The sequence below is a fragment of the Fukomys damarensis genome, unplaced genomic scaffold (genome assembly GCF_012274545.1).
Source record: "Fukomys damarensis isolate Sample0158 unplaced genomic scaffold, DMR_v1.0_HiC HiC_scaffold_38, whole genome shotgun sequence".
Lineage (NCBI taxonomy): Eukaryota > Metazoa > Chordata > Mammalia > Rodentia > Bathyergidae > Fukomys > Fukomys damarensis.
In genome coordinates, this window is record NW_022900950.1 from 6,818,413 (window position 1) to 6,835,479 (window position 17,067).

At 34.3% G+C, this 17,067-nt stretch overlaps 1 protein-coding gene across 1 annotated transcript in view; it reads left to right on the top strand.

The window, feature by feature from the left end:
- Positions 1–6,769, top strand: part of LOC104863288 (protocadherin-10) — a 53,388-nt gene extending 46,619 nt beyond the window's left edge. Inside the window, 1 exon segment of the mRNA XM_010625673.3 lies at positions 6,319–6,769. Coding sequence (XP_010623975.1) covers positions 6,319–6,389 — 71 coding nt within the window. The 3' untranslated portion in view covers positions 6,390–6,769.
- Positions 6,770–17,067: the final 10,298 nt, after the last annotated feature.

A 17,067-nucleotide genomic window follows, 5' to 3' on the forward strand; every position in this document is an offset into this window, starting at 1 on the left:
TAACTATACATATGTGATTCATTACCTATAATATTTAATTTTTTAGATTTGAGGAAGTTTGGCTAGTGTATCTGGCAAGAGTAGGCTACACTAACATAGGAAAGACATAGATTAAGCCAATCCTTCTGGCACTTTCTGTAGTACATGCATGATAAAACATAATGAAGATGAATAAATGTCAATAAGAATAAATAAAAGTAAAAAAATTATAGAAATGTATTTTTAGCATTTGTTTTCATATGAGTTTTAATGGTTTTGGCAATTATACTTTTTAAAATTAAAAAAAAACTTTTATTTTTCTGTACCTGCATTTATCAAACATCATCTAATGTTTCCTAGTAATCTTATTTTCTATATTTTATTTAAATGAGCTCTTCATGATAATAGAACTGGTGAATAATAGGTCCTTGAAATATTCCAGTCATAATTTCATGTACCAAGAAGGTGAGGCTAATATAGGTCAGCTCATGGAAGACCCTGAACATGAAACTTGCCCTTTTTTTCCTCTAAATTCTCAACTTGTCTCAAGCTAGGCTGCCAGTCTGTGTCTCATTTTAATTTGGAAGTCCAGTAATTGTACTGAAAAATATACAAAAACTATAGCTCGTAAAACCTTACTTTATCTTTAAAAATTTTAATTCTCTTCCTATAACATATGTTCTGAAAGGGTGATTCTCACATATAAGGTATTATTAGATATTCCAGATAGTTTTGCATGTCTTTAGTGGATTTGTAAAATAAAATTTTAATATTGTTTTAATGTAAGTATTTTTATTCTGCTTAGCAACATGTTATGTTGATGGCCAATAAAATGAGTCAATTAAGTGCATCACAGAGAAATCATATTTAACAAATTGCTGCATTACCAAGTGTAAGTAAACAATCTGATTTCACAAAATCGTTGTCAGAATCCACCAAAGTGAGCTCAACTTTTCACTAATTTAGTTAAATACGCAAAGAAACATAGGAGGGTAGTAAAGGATTCTTTCAATTACCAACTACTTACTCCAATGGTGAGAGAGGAATCCCTACCTAGGATCACAGGGACAGAGACTACACACACCTGAATCTGGAAAGATAGTTGAGAATGAAAACAATGTACTGTTCTCAGTTGTTCTCATGGCCTCAAGAGGCCCCGGCACAACACCTGAGGCCCACCGTGATGGCACTCAAGGACATAGTGAACCACCTCCCCGCAAAGACGGATTAAAGTGTTTGAGTAACACTGGTGGGGCTCTTCTAGGACGGAAGCCCTGCTATTTGGGAAAGAAGGAATTAGGGCTGATTCCCCTGAGAAGAAGAAGAGCAACCTAGCTAGAGATTCTTATCTTTAAGAGCTGTGTGAAGCAGATCACGTCAGGCCATTAGACACTGTGGATATACTGCTTTTGTCAGACATCAAGCCAGTACACAATACAGTGTCTTCATTTTAGCCCTTACACCACAGTAGACTCCTTAAAATCTGGACATTAATTTATATTTAGAAGTTGAACTGAGAATCCTATGGAGCCTAAGAGCCTCCCTAGAAAGCGAAGTAGGTGTGTGACCATGGAAAAGAAGACTATAAGAGAAGTGGTCTTACAAATATGAACTTCAGTGGTATGGAATATAATGGAAATTGAGAAACAGTGTGTCATTGGTGTAGAAAATGAGTGTGATGGGGGAGGCAGCCTGCCCTGTGCTCAGACTAGCCCTTGGGCATGCTGGTAAGCAGCGTTGCTACAAAGCCACACACCGGCCAGAGTGATTTCATTAGATCCCTTGAACTGCTTCAATAATATGTCGGGAGATCTGGTACCAAACACTCTTAAACCTTCACCATCATTTTTTCACCACTCCCCGGATGGTGTGCTGCAATGGGTGTGTGCCCCTGTACCCTCATGGGACAGAGAGCAGCAAGGGAAACCGTTGCATAGGAATGAAAAAGGCCATGAAGAATCCGGTCCTGAGGAGTGGCTCTTGGTAGGCTACCTGGGTACCATGTCTGTGTGCCATAATGAATTCTTCCTAGAGTATCTGTTGCTTCCTTTCCACAAACCTTATATAATATGTTACCCCTGCGTTCCTCCTGGTGTGGAGGGTGCACAGTCACAAATAATATACACTTAACTGTCCCAAGCAGCTGCTTATGGTTACCAAGTTGTATGCAGTAACAAGAGATCTCTAGCTTATCCCTGGACAAGGGAGACTCTGGAACCAATGTACCCTTTAGCACACCCTTTATGTGCTAATGTTATGACTACTTTTATGGGTAGTAGTCTAGAGCATCTGCAAAAACTGACAAAACCCAAACATATGTCATGCTGAGACATACTGAGTTAATAATCATTTTTATTAGCATATTTTTGCAGCACATAATGTTCACATTCGTCGTGGGAAGTTGACACATGCAAATAATGTGTCTTTATTCTTTTCTCATGCTTACTTCCCTTTCCTCCACCCTTTATCTTTTGGTCCCCTTCCCCTTTGCAAAAATCTCCCTATTTTTTACTATCTATCTTTTATTTCCCTTTTTATTTTAAGAACAGTGTAGGGAAGGCAGAGGGAAATATGTCAAAATACACATCCACCAGCACTTGGCTTTTTGGTCATAGGAAAAATTCCTGTATCATAGAACCACCCAATCCACCCAGGAGCTGCTAATTAATCAGAGTTGAACTGTTCTGAAAATGGTTCATTTACTTGCCTCTTATTCACACTATTGGTGAAGAAGAGATTCCTGCCCTAGGCTGACAGAGATGAAGAACTGGAAACACTGGATACAGGACAGAGACCGATAGGATTTATTAGTCACATATCCTCACCTTCTGGTGGAGGAAGATGGGGCACTCTCACAGCGACACATGGATTTTGGAAATAAGGAACAACCGGGGCCTGTGGGGCAGGTTTTGTAACATTAAGATGGAGAGATGACCCTCTGGTTCCTTGGGGGTCAGTGTGATTGGCTTTTTTTTTCCGCAATAATCTCTGTGTTATTGGGGGAACTGAAACCGACTGCTTGGATTAGTAAGGCCTTTACCTGGTTGTCTGGGTAAGGGGGTTGTCTGGAGCGGGATCCTGTCTTTTGGAGCAGATGAGAAGGGAACTTCAAATTAGACTTTGTGCCTTTTTGTTTCTACTAAATATAGAGGCTGCACAGAACACTGGGCCTTAATTTGAATCCTTTTCATTCAAAGGTGAGCAATGTGAAATGTAAATGCACAAAAACCATTTCACATAATTGAAAAATTTATGGTTCGGTCGGCATTGGTTCAGGCTAAATTTGCCTGATATTAAGCTGTTTTAAAGAGTTTCTATATTGTCTTCAAAGCAGAGCACTTTCATACACTTTCATGATGATCCTCAAAGCCCCTGTAAACTTGTGGACAATCTATTTGCTTTTGAGTTCTGAAAATTCATAGCACCGTATAGCTTGATATGGGTCTCTTTTCATCCACACTGTAGGTACCTAGTAAACTTTAGGTCTTTACATCCAACTCCTTCAGGTTTTGACAATTATCTTAAATTATTACTTTCATTATTTCTTCCCTTATTTTTGCATCTTTTGAAATTTCTTGTTGCTGTGTGTTGAAATTTATCTGCTGATGTTATCATTGCTTTCACTTTTTCTTTCTTTTTTCCTTGTTTTCAAAATCTTTCTGGGGTTGAGGATGTAGCTCAATAGTACTGTTCCTGCCTGGCAAGCACAAGGTCCTGAGTTTGATTCCTAGTACCAAGAAGAAAAAATAAAAAGCTCAATCAAAATCTTTCACAGAGATTTAATTATGTTTGCCACATGTTTATCTTCCAACATTTTATTGAGCTTATAAAAATCTTTTTAGGTATTTATTTTGCAACTGTCTACTTAGCTTTTTCATTTTATTGTTACTATTTTTTAAAAAACTAATAATATTTTTTCTGAATATTCTTTATTTAAGTTATTTTGAAGTCCTTCACATATGTAATCCTTTTCTTCTACATCCAACTGCATAGATGATAGTCCATTCTACATATTTCTCCGGCTTAGTGTCTATTTCCTGGAATCATTGCTGAGAATGTTTGAAATGTTGGGTTAAGTGTGCAGCTCAGAAGCAGAGGGCTTTGACATACTTGAGGCTCTGGATTTGATCCCCAGCTGCACAAGACACAAACAGCTGTATTTGGCTGCCTGCTCAAAACTGGGAACATAGGTATCTACAATGCTAAAGATAACCTTTGTTGCTACAAAGGATTCATGAGAATGTTTGTCTGTAAGACTGGATGGACCATTTCACTGGCACACTTATCTTTTATTTAAACACTAAAGTTTAGGGAAGGCAGAGGGAAAATTTTTAAAAATTTAAAAATTTTAAACACTATCTTTATTATTATTAGGTATAGTTTTTCTCTTGAGAAATTTAAATAGTGCAGAGAAATATTTTCAGATCTTCTGTTTAGAATTATGAACAGGGTATTCTGAAAACTAATTTGGGAAAGATTATCTGCGAAGATCTAAGCCTTTCTTAGTGTGATGATTGCACATTAAACCAGGCCTGCTGTCCTCTCATCTAGGCCTTCTCTCTGTTTAAACTCTCTACAGACTAAATCTCTTGTCTTCCAACCAGAAAGAATAGTTCATCACTTAGCTTATGCAGTATATGAGGATATCCAGAAATTCTAACTGCTTTGTATAACATGTTTGATCCGGCTTTTCATTTTATACTCACTCCTAGAGCAGAGCTCACTTGTTTTTTGTTTTTTGTTTTTTTCAATTTTTGAGCTTTAAAGCCTTGTATGGGGAAAAAAATCATATTTTTTCATCATACCCTTTTTTTTCCAGCAAAGGCTTAAATATTTTCAAAGGTAATAATTCAATTGCAACTTACTGATCTACTCCAAAATTTCCAAACTATTATCAGAGTTGTTTCCTTGCTTTGTCTTTTATTACCCCTTGTAAGTTTTTCCTTAAAAAAATTTTTTTTTTCATTTTAGTGAAGCTTTAGAAGGAAGAAAGGTTATAGCATGAATTTACCTTTCCTGTCTCTTTATCTAGAAGGCTAAAATTTGAAACTTGGACCTAATGAGAAAACTTATAGTAGAAAATATCTTGTATTATTGATTTTGAATATATGATCTATGTTAGTATACTTTTGATTTTGTTAGACTTTACTGTAAAGCACGGATTTATTTGAAATTTAATTGTTTCTAATAGTTACTAACAAAAGTTTAAAATTAAACAATTCATGTCTTTTACCACAAATACATTCACAAACTATATCGTTTCCAAATGCCACCATTAAAATGTATTTTCCACTTCTCTTTTGCAACAATTGTAACATTTTCTTGAAATTTAGAGGAATGTCAGGTCTATAATTTTAAAATCCCACGTATATGTGTGTTGCTACATTTGTTATAGAAAAGTGATAATGTATCAGTTGTGTTCAATGCTATAATAATAAATGAAGGTACAATTTAAAATCCAATTTAATTTTTTCTTTCATTACATCCATTTATTCACCATATTAATCTACTTTAAATAGTGCCTGAAGTTAGTGTCCAAATAATATCAGTCAACTAGCGAGCTCTAGTACTTGAGGTCAATTTAATTACACTGTGCATGACAGAAACTAGGCCATGTGGGTATTGCCTTTGCCACCAGCAACTGACACCTGAGTGTTAATGAGCTGGTAATTAAGAATTGGCACACACAGACACATTTTACTGTTTGGGACTAGGATAACCATATGCTGCATAATTTCTGTGCTAAGTACTTTGTTAGCTCCACAATTTATACAATTATATTTGTGCCGTTTTTAATGCCAGTTTTTCCTTGAAAAAGAGAAAAAAACTTTACTTTAAATTGTTAAGTAACTTTGTCTTTATTTTAAAGTTATGAAATTTTCTTAAAAGATTCCAATTATATTTGCAAAACAACGGAAGAATTTGTGTAGCATAACTTTTGGTTGAAAATTCATTTTTATAAGACTCGCCTTTTGAAATGTATTTTGTCATATAAAAAAGTCCCGAGGGTAAAAAAGTCCCAGAAATAAGTAACTTGGATGTGCATATGGAAGGTAGACAGCATGTCTTAGGGCCCATAGTGATAGTTACCTTCTGGTGTTCACATCCACGTAAACACCTCTAAGAAATCTACGCAGTCGGCATGAAGGAAGGTCATACCTGACCTCAGGTCGCAAAAGGGCCACGTTGACTGGGGGCGCAGCTAAGTGGCGCCGCCGGTCAGGCAAGCATAAGGTCCTGAGTTCGATCCCCGGTTTAAAAAAGAAAAGAAAAGAAAAGAATTCCCCATTTTGAGGAACTTCTGGTGTACTCTTTCATTCTTTCTTGGATTGTTTGCAGAAATGTTGTGGAGGCATCTGCGTGGAGAGGCCTGCGTGGCAAGGGATGGAGCCCAGTCAACAAACACATGAGTGAGCACAGAAGCAGTCTCCCAAGTCGCGCATTTGGATAAGACCTCAGCTCCTGCCAACAGCTTGTCTGCGGCCCCAGGAGAGACCTTAACCAGAGGCACAGCTAAGCTGAGCTAAAATTTCTGAACCCTACAAACTGTGAGATAAATGTTTGTGGATTAAGCTGCTATGCTACGGGGAATATTGTTATGCAGCAACAGATAACTAATACAATATATAATTCTGAATCCTATTGTGTGTTACAGTAGTATGAAGAACTGATTTTTTTTTTAGTGTGATATTGTCACTGTCTCAAACTATATGAATAATATGCACTCTTTTCTTCTCAAATCTCTTCAATTTTCAGTTCTCCTTTACTTTCCTCTACCTCACAAATAATCCCAACCATTTTCTGGATTAATCTCTTGGCATTAAAAAAATAAAATAAAACTGTTCTCATCAGATGAAAATGTATTAAGTTTAGTGAATTTTAGTTGTGGGAATTACTTCTCATTTTCTTCTTTGAAAGAGTTTGCTTTTTCGTGGAGCCTTCTGAAGGACATAATGCTTTTTATATGCAGATTCGTATAATTACACTTTGAAATAGCTTTGAATTCCCTGTAGTTTAAACTGAGAACATGAAAGGCCAAATGTTATATGGAACTGAAGGATATAAAAGTACACGTACATCGTTCCAAAATGAGATATAGAAGCGAACAGCTTTTACACAGTCATGTCAGTTTTTGACAGATTATTGAAAGATCTTTGTAACTGCAGAGAGTGCTTTGGAAGCAGAAATACTCTGCCTGGGGATGGCCTTATCAGTTTGTATTTTTTATTCTTTCAGTACCAAAGGGTAAGTACACATTAAATGAAACACGAAAAAATGCTCTCTGACAAAAGCTGTACCCCGCTTTCCCAAAGATGACACCAAATGGTCAAAGAAAGTGTTCTGATGATGGCAGCCTAGACGAAGAGGTTACATTTCAGGAAGTCCACAGGAAAGCCACATCCTCAACTCTGTAGAGAGTCTGATGACAGAGGGAACGTTTCCTGCACAGGAGGACTTTCACTCTGTGAGCGACAGACACCTCTAGAGCATTTAAATCACCCACATTTCTTAGCAAGAAATTCAGCAGCAAGAAAATCTCCAGCAAGGAGCTAAAAGAAACCAAATTCGTTTTTGAAGGTTCAAAATTGAAATCAGTACTATACTTATTCAAAAACACTCTAAAATATCTAACTTTCTTTTGAAAGAGTTATATATGGTTAACTTTTCATGTCCTGCAATTATCCTGACTGTTTTGAGTTAAGTAAAAGTATATAATGGAATTGTATTTCTGCATCACCTATGAACAGCAGAACTATTTTTTCTATGTTTAGAGCATATGTTCTCCTGATAATATATTCCAGGCAATAAATGAAATATCCACTTCATCTCAGTTAGTGAGCAAACAGAATATATTTTAAAATTTAAGGCAAAAATGCTTGAAATTCTAGTGTTCATAGAATGCATCGAAATAAATAGGGAAAATTTGAAATCAGAGGAAGGGGGTAAGCATTTTGAAAAAATATATATTTTGAAATAAATATTGATTGAAGTAGAATTGGATAAGTGATTATGCTATAATAATTATGCATTTATTCTATGCTGAGAAATTTTATCATGTTTGGCACTTTACACGGCTTGCCACTTAAAATTCTTAATTAGCTCTGAGAGTATAGTTTTTTTTGTAAATATAGCAAACAACTAAAATGTTCTTTTTCTGAAAAAAATTGACATAATTTTGGAAAAAGAATTTCAAGATTTCAAACATGAAACTTTAGCACATGATCCATTAGAGCTACTACCCATTACCTGAAGTTGTAGGACGCATGTAGACAAGGTACAATGGAACCATGATAACTGTGAAATATTTCAGACTGGTTATCCTCTAGTTTCACTACTGAAAATCATGAGACTTCGGTAAATTTTATGGCTAACTCAGTATCTCAAATTCGTTCTCACATCTAAAGTTTACTCAATAATTGAATTTTAATCTGAATGATGTTAGACAATCTTCACGACAGGAAGAATCTTATCATCCGGGGATAGAACCCTTCAATGAATTCTTATGGAAGTCTGAGTAGAAATATGAGAAAAACAAACCAACCAAAACTCTTACAATATTTTCACTGACCTAAAAAAGTTTCACTTATTATCAGATGAAGAAGAGTCACTTCTTTTTCTTTTATAGGTGTTACAAGTCATTGTATCTTGTTAAAGTTAAAAGAGCATCTCTACTATGAATTTTTCTTTCTATTTTTTTCTCGCCCCTTCCTTCTTTCTTGTGTCTTCCCTCCTTTTCTCCCTACCCTCCTTTTACCTGCCCTCTTCCCTTCCCTCCCCTCCCCTTCCTTCTTTCCTTCCTTCTTTCCTTCCTTCCTTCTGAGGATTCTAGAGCTTCATATACACTAGGCAAGAGATCCTATGTCCCCCTGCTGATCTACATCCGCACTCTTTTAAAACATTTATTTTGAAGCTGGGCATGGTGGCAAATGCCTGCAGTCACCACACTTGGGAGGCAGAGGAAGGAGGATTGCTAAGAGTTCAAGGCCATTCTGAGATACATAGTGTGTTCAAGGCCAGCTTGAACTACACAGTGAGAACCTGTCTCAAAAACAAAAATATATATATACATAATTTTATTTTGAGATGGAATCTCATTACATTGTCCAGGCCAACTGCAAGGTTGTAATCCTCCTAACTTGGCTTCTCAAAGAGTTGGGAGTACAGACGTGTACCACCACGCCCAGCTACAATGAGCTATTATATGGTGAAAAAACATGGTACAAACAAAGATAGGCTTATAGGTTTCATCTTAAAATAAATAATAAGATAAGTACAAAGTTATAATGAAAGCTAATATTCATTTAATGCTCCATCCATATCAAACACTATTCTACTCAATATAACACATATATAAAAATTATATCTTTAACACATTTATGAATGCTGAAATTATATGAAACTTGAACTTTCCTAGGTCTTAATTATAAGGGTTGGTGATTATTGGAAATTGGGTATGATCTCTGACTTATATAACTTTCTTGTGAGTTTTGTTAGAATGGGGAACATGATAAAATAAAATGCTGGACCTTCATAAATAATCTAAAATTCCCCAACAGACGTTCTCTCTGACTGGATTGAAGAGGAGAGAGCAGGAAATAAGGCACAGAGAAATTTTAGTTGTTAGGTGGATATTTCATGCTATTTGAGTTTTTGAAATATTTATCATTTTCTTAGCATTTTAGAAGTCTCTTAGGAGTTCTTCAATAGGAAAAAATGATTAAACAGCTTCTTATTTTTAATTTTTATTTTTTTGGTAGTGGGGATCAAACTCAGGACCTTTCAACATCTTTTTAGATGACTAGTGACCATGGTACTTTTTTTTTTTCCCCTGTAAAATCAAGATCTAAAGTTAGAGTTCTGAAGAACAACACATTTTGAGAAATGTTGATCAACCTCTTTTGCAGGAAAGGAAAATTAGGCCCCAAATAGTGTGGTTTACAGTTGTGTGGTGAAATAGTTGCACAATTTGAACTAAAATACAGAAAGGCAATAGATTTTATGCATGTGCCAAGGAGGATACAGAATTAGATGGCCTGAGCTAAGGTTCTTTTTCAAATATTTTAAATTTGAGTGGTTTAAGAAAACTTATTAACCAAATTTGTCGTATCTTTCTTTATTTCTTCTATAATTTTTAAGCAGGACTTGACTTTCTCTTTCTTCATTGGTTTATTGGCATATACAAAATTTACATTGAACATGACATATAATAGGTAAAGAAATAATGATTATTTTGCTAGGTTGTAGCATGCGAAGTCTGTTTAGATGCATAGAAGAAGTATCATCACAAGGTGCAACTGCTTCTATATACATCATTTTCCTGAGTTTGCAACAGAGCTTTAGGATCAATTTTGTATATGGCTAACAAGAGACAATCTTGTGGAGACTTCGTCTTAGAAAAGCAAACTACTAGACACTATCATAAGTGAATTCCATATGTGCCTGTGAGAAATAGTTAAAGTGATGACATGACTTTGGAATTCATCTTAAATGGATTCAAACTCTGACTAAACTCACAATATTATTGATGCTGGGGTCACCTACCACACTCAAAAGACTAGTGAAGGAGTTTATATGTTTCTCTGTAAGTTGTAACTTTTAGCAAGGGCAAAAATTATATTTCTTGGTCTTCATCACTAGTTTCAATTTATCTTCTAGAAGTCAAAGTTAATCAGACCATATACATAGTTCGGTGATATCCATTAATTTTGTATTTCCTTTTTGAAGTCTTTCTTAGAGAAGGATCTTGAAGAGGAGATGAGTTGTTAAATCTACATGAAGATAATACAAATACTTTATCAGCTTAATAAAATTTGACAATAGAAGATCAACCAAAATGGTGTAATTTTAAGAATATTAAAGCCTTTAAGCGCTTTTTTAAAATGTGGATTTTTTGTTTTGTTTTGTTTTGTTTTGTTTTTGTACCAGGGATTGAACTTGGGTCCTTGTGCTTGCAAGGCAGGCCACCGAACCACTGAGCTAAATCCCAGGCTAGATTTTTTTTTTCTTTTCAGAAAAAATTGTTTATCTTCATCTATCTCCCATCTTTACATCATACAAGCAAAAATTATGTCACTCTGTGTTAATCAGGACTCATGAGTGCCAGCAAGAGAACATCCATCTATATTTGCATCAGAGATGAACATGTTAGCTGGGTTAACATCTTCATGTCTATAACCCAGGATCCAAAGGAGAAGGCTAATTTTTAAATTTCATGGCTGATCTATGTATTAATGCTTTTACTCCCATTTGAAGCCACTACCTGAGGATAACACAGTATCTTCAACCTGATGAGAAATGGTCACTTGTGTTGAACAGTGACTAGTATTGTACAGGAAAATAGAACAGAAGAGGGGTTTTAGATTCTTTTCTCACTATTCTAACTACTGCAATTCCACTCTTGTCTACTTTATGTATAGGATATCAAATGGTATTTTAAAACAATTTTACTACTAAAATATTTGAACTAATCCACCTTATTGTATTAAATATAAACTATCTCAGTTCATACTCTGATCCATAAATTTACCCGTCTTCCTTTTTCCTAAATTTACCTCATATTTTAGTCTAAGAATCCTAAACTGAGTAACGCTTTCTCATTCTTTTGCCCCTTTTACCTGATATTTATTATGTGTGAAATATCTTCAGACATTCTTTCATTTGAAGAAACCATAATCATCCTTCACCACTCTAGAAAAATATGATTTGAAAGTGAGTAAAAGATTTTTACCTTCAGAATATTTATAATTTGGAGTCATCGAAGGACTATACACAAAATGCTTAGGAATGAGGGAGATGACTACAAGAATTGTCAGAAATATGTTCATGAACTGAGAAAGTATGACATGGAATCTGGGTAGTTGTTTGAAAATGATTTATTTATGGAAATCAGATTTAAGTAGACATTAGAGAAGACAAGAGATTCTCAATGATCTATGGAGAGATGACTTCCATTATTAATGATCAGTAATAAATAAACATATACATTTAAATGTAGATATATTCTTACTATAAGGGTTGTGGTGGAGACTACTTTACTTTGTTATTTTGCAATACTTACATATGAAAGCAATATAGGATACAATTAACAATTTAATATAAAAATAATAAATTAGTTTAAGTTTTGATAAGAATAGATGTTTTATTGTTGCTGAATATACCAGCTACTACTTTATCTATGGGTGTCATCTAAATGATGCCTAGACTTTTTCAAACATTCAAACAAAAGATATTTTGAAATTACTTTGCTATGTTAATGTAAGTAACTAGGAAAGGATTTTTCTATTTCCAGTATTTCACTTGAGAGCTGTTTCCTCGACATCAGGAACTGAAATGAATTTTTTTTTTTATCCCAGGATTTTATCTTCATGACAACGCTTTATATACTTTATATTAATGTAAGTTGAAAGGATTTGTGAATGAAACTGCACAATTTTCAGGTTGATGTTCTGCATTAATTCAACAAATAATTTTTGGCATGTTCTAAAGCAGAAATAAATTGACCTTGGAGCAAAGGGATGTCTGGACTGCTTTCCAACTCTTTATAATTGTGGCTTCACAGTGTGGCTTGTCTTTAATACAATGATGTAAATCCTATGAATAACTGAAGTATGTTCAGAGAAATGTACAGACACACAAGTTTGCCTCAATAATTATTTTTTATTCTTATGTTACATTTGAATATTTAAAAGAAACATGAAAATTTGTCATTTTTCTTATAAAATCTACATTAGCGATGTGGAAATATCTTTTTGTTGTTGTTGGCAGTTCTTTATTTCTCAATACAGCGACCCCCCCACAAATCTATTATTTAACTTAGCCACAGAGAGAAATTTAGCTTCAAGCAGGGCATTCATGTAGGACTTTTATTTTCTCTCTGGAGCAGAGGAAAAACTTGAACAGGCACAATGACATTAATTGTGAAGAGCAGGATCAGAAACCCTGCAATACTTTTCCTCAAGCATTGTTACATGAGCACATTATAAAGTGACAATCTTGGGTAGATGTTTTGCTGTGTGGTGATGTTTTTGACAACATCAAATGAGGATAACAATGGTGGGTTTTGAGCCACTACAGCAGATCCTGTATTAGGATGATGTAATACAATTATAAAAAGGGGATTCTAGAGTTCAGAACCTCATATTCTTACCCTCTTATGCATGCATTTTCATAATTGTAAATAATACTATAACATGAACAAACTAGAATTGAATCATCCTCTGATCTGAAAATTTCACTTTCTCCTTAGAGCAGCATGCTTTTTCTGACTTTAAGTCGATACTTCTATAAATAAGTTAGGAAAAAATGTGTACTCTCATTTTGATGCTCAAATTTTAGATCAGCCATCATAAATGAAGTTTTGATGTGCTCCAAATTATAAGGGAGGAAAAAATAACATCAGGGGTTCAAATATTAAAATAAAAGCAAGGGCTTTGTCTTTAGATTTCAGAGCTGGCTAGGTCTAGGGTGTGCTACAAGAAGGGTGTGATCCTGGGATTAAATTTGTCCCTCGGTGGGTGTAGGTGAAACTGCCTAAAGTGTGGGTAGCACGGGTGAAATACAAAGGGACAGAAAGCAGGCAGCTACTGCTGCTTCTTGCTGTGCTTCTTCCTCCCTGTTTGGTCACAGAACGTTTCTCCTCTGTGAGACCCTCATGCCATGCCATCCTGCTTTGGAGCCGGTCACCTACCAACCTCTACAAACTGTGAGCTAACTTTAACTTTGAAGATCAGGTATTTTGTCTTATCAGTGAGAAAAGTAACAAAGTCATGGTGTTAAACAATTAAATCACATTTAATTCTTACATTGCTCAAATTCAAGGAATAATTGCAAAGAAAAAAGATCCCTTCTAGCTATTTTAAACATAAAGGGATTCATTACAGATTATTAAATGACTCACATAATCCTGGGTAGAAAAGGGATTTTTATTTGAAAATCCCTTTCAAAGTTGTACAGAGAGACTACGTTTAAATTTCTAAGAGAATATGGTCTTTTCTGTGACAAGTAGGTATGTTGTCTCTCTCTGCCATTGCCATAGTCAGAAAACCACCAGGATCAGGAAAACACTATTACATTGGAATTGGGAAAATTGTTTTTTTTTTCTCTCTCTCTCTCTCACTGAGTTTATTGGGACATTTTAGGTAAACAGTACAGTTGCATTCATCATTGGGATCTTGTACCTCTACATGACAGGTCTTGGTTCCCATTTTTCCCCTTACCCCTGTCCTCTCTTCACCCACTCATCCCTTCCCTATTTACAAATACTTTACTTCCTTTTTTTTTCATTTTCTCATATTGTTTTCTTTTCCCTTGGAAAAATTTTATTATATAGAACCCCCCCAAAACACAATGTTTTGTATTTATTTACTTCTGGGTGCACAGTATATTTTGTATCTATTTAAGTCTGGGTGCATCTCTTTGTGTTTACAATATATATAAAGCACATGGGCCTAAAAGAAGAGCTTTTCTACAAAAAATAATAGAGTGTTCTTTTATTTTCCTTAAAAACTACAGAATGGAGGATTCTCTCTAGTTTTGGTTTACTGTACAGTCCTTAGTAGACAGACCATTTGTTGCTATTGAAATAAAATAAAATGAAAAGCATATGTGTAACCTAATACAATTTTTATTAAATTAGATAGACAACAAATGTTTTCTTTTTCTATCAAAACAAGTTAAGCATTCCTAGTAGTTGATCTATAGAACTAACATGTTAAACATCTGATAAACTCATTCAATTCCATTAATAGTTACCTATGAGTGTTCAGAGAATGATATTTTAAGAGTGCATTTCCATTCTGTTTATTAGCATATTACAGAAACTTAAACCATGATTGTTACTTGACTCACATTTTAAACAATATGACTTCAATGTTCTTCATTTATTTGTTATAAAAATAGCCTGGCACATCCAATGAACAATAGACCAAGTTATGCATTGCACAAAGGAGTCTACTGAAATCACTTATATAAATCGACTGTTGACATGTTATTTCTTATTTCAGTTCCATCAGACTTCCTTTTGTTTGTATATATCCTATTAGACTACTCAACTTTGGAAGAAAAGTACGAAATAGGAGATATATATTATCTGGGCTACTTTGACTTCGCTTCATTAAGATCACTTAATTTGATCACTAGATTTGAAAAAATAAATAGAACTTCTATATTCAGATCAATTACTTTATATCATTTCCAACCAATATTCTTTATTGTTTGAACCTTGCTAGACATTTACTAAAGCTTTTAATAGAGAAAACGAGTACAGAAATTTATGTGACAGTGTGCTTCATTTCTTGTGCAAAAAATCTTACTATGTTTCTTTTAAATATCTCTCTGGTATATTCTACAACCTTTATGTCTATTTTATTCCAATGGCAAGGTGTCTTTGTGAGGTTTTTTTTTCTGCATCTGGGTAATGAGAATGCAAATTTAATGAGTGATCATCTGTGAGCCATTTTAATTATCTCTCTACAGTAGGCTTTAGGATGGCATAGTCTTTTCTTATTGCAATATCATTTTCTTTGTCAGAATTGTGAGAAGGTTTTAAGTGTTTAAGTTTGGCCCCTAAAATAATGGCTTTATAATAATATATATTGATATTTAAAAAGCTGAAATAACTAGAGTGAACTACATATTCACTTATATATGTTTGAGTGTGTTTGTGTTTGTATAAAGTTTCTTATTTCACAACATATAGATTAATATTTTATAAAAAGTGAATTTATATGAGTTGGAGTAGATAAGATTCTTTTTAATGGGTGTAATGATACATAAAATGGTAATTAACAATGTGATAAGAATAAGAATATCTATCTCTGAAGCATCAAATGCAGAATGAAAAAGCAATTCAGAATAGAGAATTATACAATAGTTGTATGAAAACAGAATTTATGTGCTTAATAAAGAACATTTATAAATTAATAGTGAAAATATAACCCCAATACAAATAGGTACAATCAGGAGAAACTGATATAAAATGAAATAATAAAATCCAAATAGTCAATATGAGTAATCATAAAAATTTATTGAACTTCACTGATCATCAGAAAGAGAAATGCAAGGTAAGACCAAAATGGCATATGTTACAAAGTCATTAAATTGGTAAAATTAAAAGCCAGTGATATAAATTCCCGGGCAGCATTTAGTATAATGGAAAACTCTCATATGGTGTGAAAAAAGTAATATGAACCAAAATTCCATATATACATATTTTAGGACACAATCATTCCAAAAATATGTCAAACAAGTTCACCAAAGCTCAGGTTTAAGAACATTTAAAAATCTCTGTGTGTAGGAAAGATACACTTGCACAAACAACAATAGAAGACAAACCTAAAGAAAAGCAACCGCGTTCCTTACTTTTCTCATTGCTGAGACAAAATACCAAACCCTCAAAGTTAAAGGAGGAAAGGTTTATTTAGCTCACAGTTTATAGAGGTTTCAATCCATAGTTGCCTGGCTTTAAAACAGGGGAGCCCAAAAGAGGAGTAGAGAAGGCAGGCAGAAGGCAGCAAGCAGCAAGTGAGTGACAAATAATGACCCTCTTTCAGTCCATTATATTACATCCAGGCTATAGCCTCTTAGAGCTGGTAGTACTCACACCCAGGGTAGGCCTTGTCACTGTACAGAGCCAATCAGGAGACTAATTTAATAATCACACACCTTTAATCCCAGCACCACACATTCCAGATCCAGCCACTTCGGACAGCATGAGGCTTTGAGGGAACATCTAAACACACGTCACAATACCAACAAAACAGATGGCTCCTATTAAGAAAAAAATTCTGCTCAAATTGCTAGCAAATATAAATAGATAAATATATTGTAGTTATAGAAATATTACATAATATTGTGTGGCTACGAGACTGAGTGATCCATAATTTTCTATCAAAATGTGTGTGAATGTTGTAAAAGTGAATTGAGATAATAAAATCAGACCCCAAGGATCACAAATTGTAAAATTCTCCTTATAAAAATTATAAAAAGAGGCAAATGATACATGGTGTTAGAATGAAAGGAAATAGTTACCTTTCATTGAGTAAAATTATTTTTCATGTTTTTCTATTAGTTTTATTGGATCAGATATAT